The 16,681-nt window shown below is 41.3% G+C and overlaps 1 protein-coding gene across 3 annotated transcripts in view; it reads left to right on the top strand.

Moving 5' to 3' along the window:
- The window catches only part of PDE11A (phosphodiesterase 11A), a 405,024-nt gene that overhangs the window by 326,389 nt on the left and 61,954 nt on the right, over positions 1-16,681 (top strand). For all 3 annotated transcript variants that reach the window (XR_006712991.1, XM_045480319.1, XM_045480318.1), the window contains exons 13-15: positions 5,012-5,121; positions 12,725-12,815; positions 16,189-16,289. Coding sequence is in view for 2 of the 3 variants with exons in the window: in XM_045480319.1 (XP_045336275.1) it covers positions 5,012-5,121; positions 12,725-12,815; positions 16,189-16,289 (302 nt within the window). In the remaining variant the exon portion in view is untranslated. The remainder of the gene's footprint in view (positions 1-5,011; positions 5,122-12,724; positions 12,816-16,188; positions 16,290-16,681) is intronic.

Genomic DNA, 16,681 nt, shown 5'->3' with positions numbered 1-16,681 from the left:
TCAATCTAATTTTCTGGGTTCTTTGGATCCCATTGATTATATGCTTTGGTGGCCAGAAGCAGGATTATCTCAGCATACGTTTTAAGCCAAGAGAGGACTATCATTGGAAGCCTGCTCAGAGAGTAGCCACAGACTTTTCTGGAAAGGGTGATGTGAGAACTAGGTCTATATGAATTGACCATCACTTTGCTTAGATGTATTGTACCCATTGCCTTACAGTTTTTATATGGATTGTGAAGAAATATAGGTAAGAAAATAGATTAATTTAAAGGTCAATAAAACCCAGAATTATTGGGTCAGGAAGAGAAAAGATATCATTGTATTTGAAAATAAAAGAATAAAATAGAGTCAGGCATGGGATAAATACATTAAATAATACTTTCCACTGCCACTGTGTTCTTTTGATTAGTATATTGTCCTCAGCAGGCAGTTGACTTTTTCTCCTCGACATAGGTAAGTGTAGGTCTGAATGAAGACGGTTTCAAGGAAGATGGATGGGGTGGGGGAGGGGCAAACGGACATTTACTGGCAGGTGGACACGTTTCAAGCCTGATGATTCTCTAGAAACCATTTACCAGGCAGCTTTAAATCACAGTCAAGAGATAGGTGCTGCTTCAGTAACTCAGGTATCACAGTTGAGAGAGGTAAATATGTTCTGTGTGACTGTGTGTGTGCTATACTTCAGGGATTCTTTACTCTGATGATCTAGAGTTGGGTTTCATGGTCTGTGAATACCATAACATTATAGAATAATTTCTGGGAAGAGGGGCCATGACTTTTATCAAATTCTCAGAAGTATCCATGATCCAAATAGTTTAAGAGCTCAATGTGGATTCCTAGGAAGGGGCGGGGAGGAAAGTGGCTGCATAGAAAATCACAGTAAAATATATCCCATCATTTTATATAATGGGTGATAACTGATGGCTTAAAAATGACTCAGGGTTTTGATCTGGAGCCTATTAGAGGCATTTGGTTTCAACTCCCAATTAAATATCTAATTACCTTATTTTAACATTATCCCTATTCTTACTGTTCTAATTCATCAGCTCATTCTAATCAATAACATTTTCACAGGCAAAACCTCTCTAAATTTTAGTGCAGTTCTATTGTTTACAGCACTGATTTCCACAGTATTGTGGATAATTATTTCATATTTGATAGACTTTCAGGATTTACTTATTATTAGCAAGATCCAAACCCAGCAAAACTGACTTATAGTTTCAAGATGACAGAGATGACAGACAAAGACCTTTATATCCCTTCTCCCTTCAAAATCACACCAAAATAGGAAGGGAACAAGAAATGGATACACATCCCACCTTTCATGGAACCATAATGTATGAGGGCAGAAAATGGAGGGAGGATGTTCATAGTTTAGTAGAGAAAAGGAAGATCTAACCCAAGTGCCTTTGGGGTGAGGGGATGGAGGAAGTGGTACACGTGAGAAACATCCCCTCCAGAACCTATCAAGGTTTAGGATCCAGAGGCATTAGAGAACACAAAAATGGGGTGAAGTGGAGGGAGGGGGTGATGAAAACACTAAGTCCCCACCCCTTCTCCATATAATCAGAGGCCTACTCTTCTCACCTATGCAGGAGATAGAATATTTGCTGCAGAAACTAAACCCCAGACTTGGGGACACCAGCAAAAGAAAAGTTAAGGTGAAGTACATCCCAAAAATGAGAGAATTAAGTGAAAGTCTACATTCTCAAAGATGAGAAGATACAAGTCTCTTTTGTCATAATGTCAACATCCATGTTTACACCATTTCCAAGCAAGAGATTGGGAAGTCCACAGAACAGGAGTTTAGATACTGACATTTGGGGCTCCCAACAAAAGACCAGCTGGCCATCTGCTCACCTTGTGGGAAGGCCCAGAAATCTACAGACACCACCCCCAAACACTGGTGTGTGGCAAACCTTATAATACTTTACTCTTAGATGAGTAGACACTCAAGGATATCAGGTGTTTGAGGGAAACCAGCAAACAGAGAGGAAAAGGAGCTTAGAGGAAACAGGTAACAAGGAGCAGAAGAGAATTTCAGAGGAATTATAATTATCTTCAAAGAGATAAAAGACTGTAATGAGAAAAGAATAGCATGCTATGAGAAAAGGAGCAACAGGCAAGAAAATACTTACAAATTAAAAATATTATTATTCCTGGAAAGAGGGGGGAAATGTGGGAAAGAAGAGGCAAGAAAATAAAAGAATCAATACAGGAAGTCCAATATTCAATTGGAGTTCCATTCAAGAGGGCACAACAGTAAAAAGAAAACTATTTTTTAGAAAGATTACAAAAATATTGTACTGAAGAAACTGAGCCTACATGTTGGAAAAGCCTTACCAAGCCAAATGATGGGGGAAAAGTCCCAAACCAAAGCATATCTTTGAAAAATTGCCAAACCCTAGGGATAGAGAGAGGATTCTAAGGGAGAGGAAATCAAGTAGCATACAGTGTTAGGAATAAGAACTGCATATACTTCTCAGAAACGGCTTCAGAAGTTAGAAAACCATACAGCAGTCTTTCAACATTCTGAGTGGAAATGTTGCAACCCAGAATTGTAGGGGAGGCTAACAACTGAATGAAGACATTTTCAGTCCTGCAAAGCCTCAAAAGTTAATTCACTCCCCCAGTGTTGAAAAGTTAATACCCTTTCTCACGACGCCACTGGCAGATGTGCTCCTGCGAAATGAGGGGGGAAATGAAGAAGGACAGAGACGTGGGATGCAAAAGCCTGGAGGTCAACCCTGGGAGAGAAAAGCTGGCAGCAGACAGAGAATCCAGACCACAGAGCAGGACCAGGCCACCACAGGGTGTCCCCAGGATGGGAAGGCATCTAAGAAATGGTGTGCCCCTTTGGAGAGCTGTGTAGGATGTGAGAAGACTCAGATGTTCAAAGAAATCTTCACTCTAGGAAATAAAAACATTCACATCAGAAGGGAAACAAGCCCCAGATCCTAGTTGGCTCAGCAGTGTCTATGAATAGAGTGCAGATCAGGAAAGCACTGTATCTGGATTGCATTGTGAGTGTGGGGGAGGGAAGAGAGTACGTGTGAAGATAATTCTCACCCATCACAAGACATCAGTGTTTAAGAGCAAACTCTGGCACCTGTATGCTGGGAGTTGGCCCGCCTCTGCCACGTACTAGCTCTAAGTCCCTAGGGACATTACGTAGCTTCTCTGTGCCTCTGTTTCTTCTTACCTGGGGATAACTGTGGTTTCTACCTCACATGGCTGTGATGCGAATTAAGTCAGTTAAACAGTTGTAGAGTTCTTAGGAGAGTGTCGGCACATAGGAAGGACTGTATAGGCACTTAATGACTAACCAAGTGCTAATAATATGACATACTATATAGAAATATGGTAGAAAATAATTACCAAATTAGGAAAAGATTAGGTGCCTTTGGGAATCAGGAAAGGGGAAGAATGAAGGACTACTGTTTTTGATCCTAAGTCTCTTACTACGATTTTATTTTTTTTTAACGATTCAGGCAATACATTAAAGTAAAATAAAATTAACTTAAAACCAACAGCCAACTCCAAATTTTAAAATGAAGGGGCACACACAGCTTTGATATGGACTACTTCATTCCCCCCATCAACAATTTACTAACATTCCTATTTGCTATGCTAGTGAAATTACGTGTATTTCTGAATGTAGCAGAGAACCCAACTTAATTTTTAAAAATAAAACTGTCAACACAGAAACTTACTCAGTTATTTCTGCAATAAAATCATAATTAATTAAAAAACAAAGTTTTTATTGCTCTAAGAGAAGAGATACTATCTAGTGGTCCTGAGTTTGGGGAAAAAATATACATGAGAAAGGAAGCAGTTTGAACCCTACTTTCCCTTCCTCTTGCCCTCTGATAAAGATTTTAATAAATAATGAAATGGGAGACTTAACTAAGTACAAGGAGGAAGACATGAAGGCTTTGGGTCAAGAAAATGCATAGATTTGTGTTTCCAGAGGCTTACTGTCTCTTCCAAAGTAACCAAAGGACAGCAGGAACCAAAGAATCCTGGTTCTGTAATTATATCCCACTACTCCCCAAATATCTCACACTGAGCCTAGGCATTTCATAAGCATGCTACCGGAGGCCAATAAAAACGGATTCTAGGGTCACCTGGGTGGCTCAGTCAGTTAAGTGTCGGACTCTTGATTTCGGCTCAGGTCATGTTCTCACGGTTCGTGAGTTCAAGCTGACAGCATAGTGCCTTCTTGTGATTTTCTCTCTCTGCCCCTCCCCTGCTCCTTCACAGGTTCTCCCTCTCTCTCCTCTCTCCCTCTCAAAAATAAATAAACTTTAAAAAAAAAAAAAAAGGATTCTGTGTAATAAGATACTCTACCTGACTCTCAATCTGGGTTGCCAAATCCTCTCCCAAACCCTAGTTTTCAAGATATACCCTGCCTTATTATCTGTATAAATTTAATCTGTCCTCCAAGCTAATATGAATTAAGGTATTCATAAGACAACTTCTAGAATACTATCATGTAACAATTTGAGTGCTTTTAAGTTGCTTCTTTAAATAAATATATATATGTGTGTATATATATATATTTTAAGGTGTTCTCTTTTGCCTGCCCTCATTTAAGTGGCAGCTGGTGGGTATAGCATCCGCTTCTAAATTCACAGCCCCCCTTTCTCCTCCTACCACTAGACACTCCTCACTGCAATGTAGAATCACAAAACACATTTTGCTCTGGGCCTCTGCCAAACTGTCACTGTATCTGGATAGTGCAATCTCCTCTCTAAAAAGGGAACAAAATAATCTGAACTTTGTCCTGGTGTGCCAGTGTGGGCCACCATGACAGCCAGCTAATCCATCACTGTGGGGACCTTAGGCTGTGCAACTGACCACCCAACTGACTGCCATCAAAGGGGGGTGGCAGTTAATCATTTCCTTAAATGATGTGAGTATGGAAACAGCTGATTGTTGCTCAGCAGACGAACCTTATCCATTCTCCCTGCCCTGAGTAGTGACTGTGGCCATTTCCCCTTCTTCCCAGACCGCAGGGTTTCAAGAGATTCTGACCGAGGTGGAAATTTTAGCGGTGATTGTGGGATGCCTGTGTCATGACCTCGACCACAGGGGAACCAACAATGCCTTCCAAGCTAAGTAAGTGTTCTAATTGTTGTTATTTTAATGCATTTGCCTTTCTGTTCAGAGCCAAAGGTGACGAGTGCTAAAGAGTAAAGCATTAATTTCTGGCATCCGAGGCCAAGGCCATGCAGGCTTGGGTGTGCATGTCATGGGGCTCATCCATCTTTATAATTCCCTATTCTTCTTTTAATTGCAAATTTGCCCTTCATGTCATGCTTGTTGATTTGGTCTGTCTCTGTTGACCTCAGTCAGATAACAAAGCTCAGATTTTAAAAGGCCTATTTTTTTTTTCCTTCTGGAATATTTGCCTTCATGGCATTATAAGCATCTTGGACTTGCTACTCTCAAAATCAGGTTTTGAGACTATTAAAATAAAAGTGGCCTTCGGAAATTTTATGAAGCAGAATATGTTTCTTCTCCCAATAGACTCTCTTGCAGGTTCTTTAATGGTGGGTGTTGTATAAACGGTGAACTAAAGCAACGCAGGAATACGGTCTCTGCTGTTCCCATCCCTCCGCCCACAGAAAGGTGGGAAGCAAACAAAGGAATTGCATCAATCCTGGGAACATGTGAGCACCTAAGGTGCACAGACAGAATAATGTGCCCCTAAGCAAGTTGAACTGGTCGAAATAACCAGCCGTTACTTGGTGGCTCACACTGTGGTCTTATTTGGAAATAAGACCAAAACCCCAATCTCCTGACTTATATTGAAGGTCCAGTTTTAGTGTTCATTTTACTATCTGTCTGCAAACAAAATGACACGTGGGTTCAGGGGCTGGAGCAAAACGTTTGGGGATGCAGAAGTTAAGAAAGGCTTCAGCAAAGAGGTAAGATTAACTGTCAGATAACTGATTTCCAAGCCCCCAAACAGGTCTGCCTCCATAACATGAACATCAATAGCCCACTGTGTGTCAACAGCATCACTCCCTTTGTTCCCCAAACATTGACCTATTGGGGTCTTGGACTCCTGGCTCTTTGCATATCCTCCCAATCAAATGAATTTTGATTTTATAAACTTCTCTCTGCATCCTGGATCCTATTATAACCCCTCACTTTAACCCTCTTTTCTCAATATCCTACCATTTCTTGACCCTCTTAACCTTCTGTGACATCCACTGTGCAAAAGCTCGGCACCAATACAATCAAACAATTCAGTTTCTTGCTACTCTACCTAGACTTTTACAGGCTTTGGGAGAAAATGTCACAATTGCGAGAGTCTGAGATATGCCAAATATGTATTGTCCCAGCTCAGCTGGAGGCTCTATACTCCCCACAGATCTTTCTGTGTCCCTAGCCAGCTCCATCCCCGCTTGCTTTTAGCAGTTATGTGGACCAAACTGTTCCTTCCTAAACCACCTCCTGTCTACCACTGCCCCCACGCCACTCAGCAGATCACCTTGCCTCCTCCTTCACCGAGAAAATTGAGGCCATCAATTGAGCCCTCCCTCAATTTCCTCCCCTGCCATGTAGAAACTTATCTGTCTGGCCCCATCCTTTCACCCTTCCGTCCTATCTCAACCAAAGGGCTGTGCCGTCTCCTGTCTGAGACTAATCCCTCCACCTCAGCTTTGGGGGCTTTCCTTGCCCCCTCCCGTGGGACCCTGCTCCATCAATCTTCCTCCCTCTGCCTTGTGTCTCTTTTCCATTCCTACTAGTGCTCAGCATCCTGTTAATGTGAGCAATTCTCCACCATTTTGAAGAAGCCTGCCTCCAACCCTACTTCTCCCTCCGGCTTCGGTTCTCTCTCTCTCCCTTACTTTCCAGTCAGTCTTCTTGGAGGGTGTCTGTTGTTGTCTTCACTTCCTCAACCCCCGCCTCCTACATGGCCGTCCAGTTCCACCTTCCCAGGGGAGCCCACCAATGGCCCCTGTTCCCAAAGCTGATGGACACTCTTTTTGGCCTTCTTTCTTGACATTTCTTGCCATGAGCCACATTTTGTCACTCCCTCCTTCCAGGAACTCTGTCTTCCTATTGGAGCCCCACAGCCATCTCAGTCTCAGTCTTTGCCTCTACATCTCTCTCTTTTCCTCTATCCTAGTGAATAGCAGGGCCAGAAATCCACCAGTCACCCAGATTCTCTCCTTAGCACCCCAAAACTGACATATCTGCATTGTTGGGTAACTACTGCTTCTTTGCACCCATCCTGGGTTGCTACAGCAAGCAACCCATATTCCCTCCTCCAGTCTCCCCCCTACCCCCTTGGCACTCAAGAATAATCTTTGTAATTCACAAAGCTGACTAAGTCACTCTCCTGCTTAAAAAACATTCACTGGCCTCCTGTGACTTTCAGGATAATGTTCAAATTACTTGGTTTAGCCCCCCTGAAGGCCCTTTTCAGTTGGGCTCCTGCCCATTTTCCTGGCCCAGCACCCACTCCTCCCACCCCCACCCCCCATCAATGCATCAGTGTCCCAGACACAGGGGCTATTGGTGTCCTCAATGGGGTCATGTTAGTTCACCTCTCTCTGCTCCCGGGTATGCTGCTTCTCTATCCTGGAATGCCCTTCTTCTCCTTCTTGCCCCAAACTCCTCCGAAAGCATCACCCCCTGGGTTTTATCTCTGAGGTACCATCACAGTCAGTGTATCTTCCTTTAGCCCCCCGTCTCCAGCCCCCTACCTTTCTGCCACTTATGCATAAAGAGGAGATAAATGTGTTAGAATTATGTTCATAAAGCCAGACTGAGCACCTTGTGGGTTCTTTTAAGAGTCAAGTGCACAATAGTTGTTCTCAGATACCAACATCCCCTTCCAGAGAGAGCCTGTGTGTCACCCTGAGAAAGGCAGCCCTTTTTGCTAATTGACCTCTCAGGTCTTTGGACCAAGAATATACACCTGATTAAAACCAGCTAATCATATTTCATATTCCAGGAATTCAGAGTTGGATTACCATGATACTGACTCAGTTATCCGTTGAGATCCAAGCTGTGGATCACAGAGACTTGGGAGCTGTAGGCTGCCATTTTGGGAAAGCCGTGATGACGGAAATAGATAAGAGAAACAAGAAAGTGAGTCTGCAGAGAGAAGAGAAGAAGAAAGTAAATATTCATAGAGAAACAGAAAAAAAAGTTTATACAACCCTGGAGACAGAAAAAGCAGACTTGATCCCTGGCTTTCCACATCTCTACTCCATTGCCAGGAGACCCAGCCACACTTGTGATAACTGGGTTCCCTCAAAGTTCCTTTTATCATTTAATCAACCTCTTTAATGAAGCTGCTTCTAATTGATTTCTGTTTTTTGCAACTGACAGTGCCTGAGACAATGAGAAGTACTACAATGTACTTGTATCCTACCTCCAGTGCTCATCAACGTACTTGTAGGGTAGATATCTTTGTCTCCATTTAACCGGGAGGGCCTGAGCCTCAGGGAAGTAACTTGCCCAGATTCATGCATCCAGAATGTGACACAACAGTGTTTGGACCCAGGCTATCTGATTCCAAAAGCCATTGCTTAACTACCACATCATATTCCCTTTCATGACTTTGTATTATTTATTTGGGGCCTTTAAGCTTCCAGGTTATTAGCTGACTTGCCATATATGTGAGCTCTGGAAAACTACAATATATTTTGACATCCAGCAAATCAAGACACAGAGCCATAAAAAATCCTAGAAATGAACTAGACCTTGGTAGTCATATTTTTCAACACCTTAACTTTACAAAAATGGAAACTGAGGGGTCCCTGTAGAGGCCACTTTTAGGCAAACAGGCTTGAGCAATGGAATGTAGGAAGTGCCCATAGTGACCACCCGGCTGAATGCAAACCATCCCATCAGGTGATCGACCCACCTGCAAATATCCTAACTGACCAATGGGCTACTTACAACCAGGCACAGTTGCCAAAAAAGGGAGAATTCCATACTTTACCATACTTCCTCATCTTCCCCCTTAAAAACAGCCCCCACCCACTGCCTCCTTGCAGACAGCCTCTCCCTCTGCTGTCTTGCAGTGTATCCAATAAACTTCTATCCTTTCTTCAGCCTCAGGTGAATTCTTTCACCACCAGCGCCATTGGCTTCCACCTATCATCCCCCCACATCTGGGGGCCCCATCTGATCAGATAGACACCCCATGTCTATGTGGGAACACCACAGTTCCCAAGTCTCAATAGACTGGTGTAAGATTAAACAACTTTCAACATATGAGATAAGGGTTAAGTTGCTGATTGCTGATATTAGAATTCAAAGTTCAGGGGTTTTGGGTTTTTGGTTTTTCTTTTTTGCATCCTTATACCACATGATCAAAATCTACTGTTCCAAGACAGTCTGACATGTTTCCTCAAGACGATTAATCCCGTACACAACTTAACCAGCTCACGGGATGTCTATCAGCCCTGCTTCTACCTAAGAGAGTTCCTTTTGAACTTAGGATACCAAACATCACCACCACCCACCCTCTTGTTAAAATGTCCTTCAACAGTGAATACTGAGACCTTTTAAATCATGGTGAAGGGATTACCTTTTTATTGATTAGAATAACACTTATTCAGTAAGCGTGCCATTGTTTAGAAAAGCCATAGGAAGAAATCTAGTCCTTATTTCCTTTGTTATTCCACAATCGTTGAGTGCTTTTTTTGTGCAAGGCTCTGTGCTAGGCATTGTGGGAGAAATAAAGAAGCATAACAAACAGTCCCTTCCCTAAAAGTAGTCACAGTATAATTCCAACCTTTCAAGTGATTTGGAAATAGATTTAAATGCACCAGTTATTACGTGGCAAAGCATACAGTACCTTTTATTCATATATAAGGCTATAAAGAAACAAGAGACATTTAGCAAGGGACAAATTACTATATAAAATGCAAAATGCCTCTATAATAAAAAGTTGTGACTTTAGTTATAGCACAATATGATTTATTCTCTTAGCCTTTCTGATGAGTGAACCTTTGCATTTTCATATTTTATTCTTAATTTTTAAGTATTGGAGCACGTGCAATGAATGATCAATAGGTAGAGAGGGCCACCATACCACCATGCTTAGCAATTGCTCTGTGAACACCTCTCTCCCGTTTTCTCCAGGGACAGCATTTCCCACTCATCCCCCCCGTCTCCATTACAGCTGCCCCCGATGATTAAATATCAGTACCAAGCAGCTTTGTAGTATATTCTCCTAGGAGACTTCTTCTATTCATTTCTAGCATAATCTCTTATACTCATTTATTGGGAATGAAAACCCATCTTGTCGCTTTCGGCCAGGTCCCAGAAGTGAAATCCTGGGGCACATTAATCTGCCATGACAGCCTAATCCCATTCCTCACCACCTCCCAGCAATTCTCAATTTCCTAATTACCTTTCATAGTTTTCCTTTTAAAACTTTCCCATAAGCCATATCTGGAGAACTTATGCACGTTTTTGCACATTTATTTCTTGGTGCCTGAGCAAAGTGCCTGTACAGAAAGAATTTTCACTTTGACTTTTCTTTTTAATAAGTCTCTTCTCGGTGTGTCACCTGTCCAAAAATGAAAGTCTTCAGTATGTCGGGATGACCTAATCAACAATGAGCTTCATAAACAATCACATGTATAAATATTCCTGTGCTCATGAAATTCAGATATATAATATGGATATCCACAATTTGGAGATATATATGTGTCGACAATTTGTGTGTGTGTGTATATATATATATATATATATACACACACACACAATTTGTATATATTATATATTTATATATATACCATATATATGTGTATATATATATATATATATATATATATATATGGTAACATACTTATTACTGCCAACCTTCAGGTTTGAAATATAATCTCTAGCCATACTACTGTAAGCTTATTAGCCAAGCAGCTAATATTTTTTTAATTTATTATTTATTTTTGAGAGAGAGTGGGGGAGGGGCAGAAAAAAGGAGGGGGTACAGAGGATCCCAAAGTGGCTCTGCGCTGACAGCAGTGAACCTGATGCAGGATTCAAACTCACTAACCATGAGTTTATGACCAGAGCCCAAGTCAGATGCCTAACTGATTGAGCCACCCAGGCGCCCCACCAAGTAGCTAATATTTTTTTAAGCACCTATTCCATGCCAGGCAATCAGCTATGATATGCACATAAAACATCCTGGAATTTCAAAATCCAAAACAAAGGCACCCAGTGTGCATTTTGAAAAATGTATTTTCATAAAAAGGAACTCTGATAGAAAATAGTTAACTAAAATTAAATGCTAATTGATCACTGGTTACTAAGATTAGCCTAACAATTTTGCACTTATTAAATGGTATAGATGAAGGTAAGATTTAAAGAAACAACACATACCTGATTAAAATGTAGTTACCACCCTCCCCCTTAGCAACTCTATTCATGATGATACCTATGGAACCTAACCCTGTGTTTCTCCAGCATGTGGTCAGCTCTGAGTCTCTCCAAGATTATGGGCCCCTGGGCCCCTGATCTGGCTGTGATCTTGGGCTGCTTCACAGTGGAGATGGAGGGCAGCTTAGGACCAAAATCCTTCACGTTGCACGTATATGCAGTTCTTGGCTCCTCTCATTAGCAGTGCAGACTGTGAGCTGTCAGTCTCCGGCATTTCCAAGAAAAGGCCAAATTGCCCTTTTGATGTCCAAACTCCCTGGAATGAGCAGGAAAGAACACAGGGACTCTGATTGCCGTGATTGCCCTTTAAACCATAGGATTCTCTGGATCTCTCTTGACTCTTAAGATGCTCTAAATCCTAATCCTTCCACAAGAGCTGGAAATGAACACACTTGAACATGTCCAATGAACACTTTGCTGAACTGATATTATTGAGAATTAACTGGTTCTGCATAAGCAGAATTTACAGATAATTCAAAGTAACTTTTTCAAGTATTTAAAATGGAAATTGATACGGGTTTTAATTGATTTAATAGACTGCAGTCTACTACATGTCATGTATTATGATAAGCACTTCCAAGTATTTTATTACATTTTCATAAATAACAGGAGGTAGATAGCATTTTCACAATTTTAGAGACCAAGAAACTGAGCCTTAAAGCACCCAAGTAACTGTCCAAAGCTTTTTCCAAGAGCTAGGGTCTGATTCCAAATCCAGGGAACTTTCCAGAGTTCTACTCGGAGATACAGTGGGACTGTGAGCTGGGAAATCATAGGAGAAGCTTGTCAGCCTTACCTGTAAAGTGGTTCAATGGACTCTGCATAATATTCCCAAGGGCTTTTCCCCTGGAAAGGCAAATACATGGGGTATAGGACAGTTAGTTGTTGTGAACACTCAGAAGCTACATACAGTTTAGTTCATGAAGTGCACCCTGATCCCCTAAGCTACAAATTCTGTCTTTTGTCCTTGGAACATCTGAAGCACTTCGATTGGACATGGAACGCTTTCTATGGTATTTGTGTTATGTGCATTATTTATCTTATGACCACATCTCATCTGAATTTCTTAGCCACATGGCCTGTATCTTATCTATTTTATCATCCGCAGGATCTAGCCTAACACATAGAAGGCTTTCGAAAAGTTTACTTCGTGGATGAGTGAAGTACCCGGTTTCCTAAGAATATAGATGCTCGTGTTCCTTTGCCAAAGCAGGAAAAGCAGTCTGATCCAAAGAAATGGCATGGAAGAATCGTTGGCGGGTGGAGGGCCCTGGTCACTCACGCTTCTCTCCTCTTTCAGGAGCGGCTCTGCCCTGGCCCAACTGTATGGAACTTCTGCTACCCTGGAGCATCACCATTTTAACCATGCTGTGATGATCCTTCAAAGTGAGGTACAGGCCTAATACTCTGCTCCCCTTCTCAGAAAACCAATACAACAATGTTTGCTACTTCTTTCTTTGTAGTGCCACGCATAGATACAGAGAAAAGAGACAAGTTTTTTTAGGCGAAACTATTGCTTTTCTTGGTGGCTTTTTAAAATCCTTTCAGATGCCTGACCAAGAACCTTATTCAGTTCTTCCTGAGCTGATTCATTTGGGTTTCATGATTGGTAAGACTTTTCAGATTCACTTAGCAGAAAAGACGGCTTATAGCTTGTCACCAGAGCATGGGCTTATTTTCTTTAAGGAGCACAGACGCCACTGGCAGAGTGACTTGACCCAAGTAGTGAGTGGCCCACATTCCCATTTTGCAAAAGTCGAAGCCATTTTACAAGATGGTAGAAATAGAAACAGGGTGAGAAAATTACACTTTATTAGCACAATTGAGAAAGCTATGAAAGATAAAAAGAACCCAAAATTGCTGGTCGGAGCAGTCTGAAAGTGAGAATTGCAGCTAAACTTGAGACCCAAGGCTAAAGCCATATGCCTTATTTTGCTTCATGTTGCAATGCAGGAGTTAGACATAGTTGGACTTGTGTACTTTTAGCTCTCCACAGAGAAAAAGAAAAACCACTAACTGACTCCGGCTGAGGCATCTGAGTTTTAAATTGCCGGGAAAGGATCTGTTTAATTTTCTGCAGGCGTACAGACTTTTTTTTTTTTTTGAGGCCAAGAAGGGATCATCTGTTCCCCATTATTTGTCAGTTCTCTAGCTGTGCCATTAATTATTATTATTATCATCATTAAGGCCCTGCTTCGCTGGAATAGCATCATTAAATATGGAGGGTTTTTTTCCCTCCAGCCTATCTTGAGAAAGCATGTCTTTTGCAATATCACAAAAGCCTTCTTCGACCCCATAAAGGAGAGTCAGCACTCCGGAACCCGAATGCAACTGGGGAAGGGCAAACCCGCTGAGGGAGATGTATTTTCAGTTGGGAATGAAACATCAAGGGTTAGCCTCTCAGTAACTCTGACAGAAACCATCATCCCAGCCTCTGCAGCTCTGGAATTTTCCTATGGAAGCCATGTTTGAGCTGAGCGCTATGGAGGAGGGAGGGAGGGTTAGGAGGAGCTTGGAGCTTGGGTGCAGACTGTCTTTTCTATACTGGCAATATGATGAGTTTACACCTCAGACCCCAGAAACTCCCACCTTTGTAATAACAGGGATTATAAACAGGATGTTAGGGTTTTCTTGGAAGGTCATTTGTTTGTCTCCTTGGGAAAAACAAACCCCACTAACTCAGAATTTGTCTTCATACAAATAAAACACATTGGCTGGCCTTCACTCCGGGGTTCTCTGTAAAGAACACAGAATAATGACAATGGAAATTCACCCTGAGCAACTGTTGTGTGGGTTCTGGTCTGGCTATTATCCCACACACACCCCTGCCCTGCGCATCAGAAAGGCAAAAATGCACCCTGCTTTTCAAATGAGGCAGAGGCCTGAGGCAAGCTACTCCAGACCTTTCTCCCTCCACACTTGGTTTTCTTTTCATCAGTACCACTCCTCCATAAATGTAAATGACAGTAGAAGCAGTATTTCAGGGACACAAATCTGTTTCAGGGACCAAACCCTTGAGGCACTGTAGAAGGCCAATTTGCATGTAAACAATACACTGACTGCAAATTAACTGTTTTGTTTTATCAAAGCCTATCTGGCTAGCTTTATCACTCTGTTAGCTGTAAATTGTGTCAGTTACTATATGTTCTTTAAAATTGTTAAAAGGCACTCTCTCACAAAAAGATCAAGATCCTCAAATTCAGACCAGCTTTCTCCTGAACTCCACATAGTTTTGACTGTAACTTACTCATAAAGCTATTTTCTTTCACTGGGAGATGCTAGCCATTGTCTGGATCCAGGTGATGACTTTTCCACAGCTTCCAACCACTTTCTTCCAGGCCCCAGAGCACCAACCTATGATTGATCCATGGGGGAAGGCTCAGGCGAAGAAACCCGGGCAGAATTATGGCTTGGTCTACCTTTACTTACTTGTCTTCTTCTTAATGGCTGAATTAAGGGTCTGGAAGAGTTCATTTGAAAATTATTATTAATATTGGACCTGGTCCCAGGTGGAACCAATATACTCTAGTCTTAAAGGAGTGGAGGGTTCACCCAATGAGATAAATTAACTCAGGGAAGGAGATTATCATCTGGTAGCTGGTAAGAAGTAATTTGCTAATTGATATTCTGGTTCCCTGAAAGAATTAATTTACCTCTTAGTGGAAAATAGTTTATTCTCAGGCAGTCATCTGCCCCTTCCTTCCATACTATCTTCTGGCTCTCAGCACCCACTTTAAAACCCCTCCGGTTCCCAGGCCACATGTTTTTGAGTTCATAACACATGCTAAGAAAACTTGATAAATGAAAAGCCCCTGACTTTCAAAGCAAGTTAAGTGAATTGGTCACTTTACAGGATTGTTTCACTTTACTAAAAATATCGCAGAACTGTCTAATGTAGCTAAAACAAATTTTGATGAAAAGAAGTGTGCTTTCCAAAGGTATGCAGATACAGGTACAAATTTTCCTAGGTAAAAGTCATCTTAGCAGTCCCAAGAACTATGCCAATAACACTATCTTATACATTCTAGCGACTCAGTAATTACATACTGAATTGAATCTACCACACACTTCATTAGGATGTATCTTCACAATTTAACTCGGGGTTTCTCAAACTCGGCAGTGTTGACACACTGGGCCGGTACACCTTCATTGTGGGGGCTATCCTATGCATTGTCAGAGATTCAGCGGCATCCCAGGCCTCTACCCACCAGATGCTGATAGCATGCCCAACCAGAGTGATGATAAAAAAAGTCTCTAAATATTGCCAAAATCACTCTCAGTTAAAAACCACTGGTCTAAGGTTTCTTTCTCCTCCTTGAAGTAATTTGTTGTCATAGCAAGTGCTTCCAAAATGCCAACTTAAGTCTTTATTAGTGAAACTAGTATTCATTTTAGGGTCAGAAAGATTCTCAAATATTTTGTCAATTTCTACGCTCAACAATTCCACAGGAAATGGCAGCCAAATGGAGTTATTGGCACAAACATATCCATAGTAACACAAGTTTAAACATTTTCAGAGTCTTCTATTTAGGACTAATAAAGAATAATATAGTGCCTCTTGGTGGTTGTCCTCAAAAATGGTTGCACTCTCTGGCTTTGCTGTTTTCCAGAGGGTCTGTTTGTATTTGCACAAAATTTCATTAATTTTTTAAAAAAATGTTTTTATCATGTTCCCATACTTTTTTTTTTTAAATATAGGAGACATGTAATTGACAACCTCAGATTTAATGTTGTCTTTTGTGACTTTTTACTTTCTCATTACAGGGTCACAACATCTTTGCTAATTTGTCCTCCAAGGAATATAGTGACCTTATGCAGCTTTTGAAGCAGTCAATATTAGCAACAGACCTCACGCTGTACTTTGAGTAGGTATTGGCATTTGATCTATTTGACAAATGGATATCTAAAATTTCATCTTGTAATTAATTTTCAAGTCCATATTGGGGGTCGCCTGTTATTCTACCACTGGTATCAATGTGTAAATGAGCTAAACTTTTTGTTGTTTTCCCTTATCTAAATGAACTTCATTAAGGTGGTATCTGTAAGACAAGAAAATCAGGGCTACCATCACGTGATTTATAGCTTTCTTCTGTTTAATGAACTTTGTCTGAAACTTTTGACTCTGAAACTAGGTGATGGCCATTTTTATTTTAGACACTTGCTAAGATTGCTATTTTTGGTTATTTTATTTCTGGTGAAATCCAAAATGGTGTTGATGATGCTAATGAAAGATTTGTTGCTGAAAGGTTGACTTGAA

Source organism: Leopardus geoffroyi, chromosome C1 (assembly GCF_018350155.1).
Source record: "Leopardus geoffroyi isolate Oge1 chromosome C1, O.geoffroyi_Oge1_pat1.0, whole genome shotgun sequence".
NCBI lineage: Eukaryota > Metazoa > Chordata > Mammalia > Carnivora > Felidae > Leopardus > Leopardus geoffroyi.
Note: the sequence above shows the minus strand (reverse complement) of the source record. Positions and strands in the feature narration are given on the sequence as shown.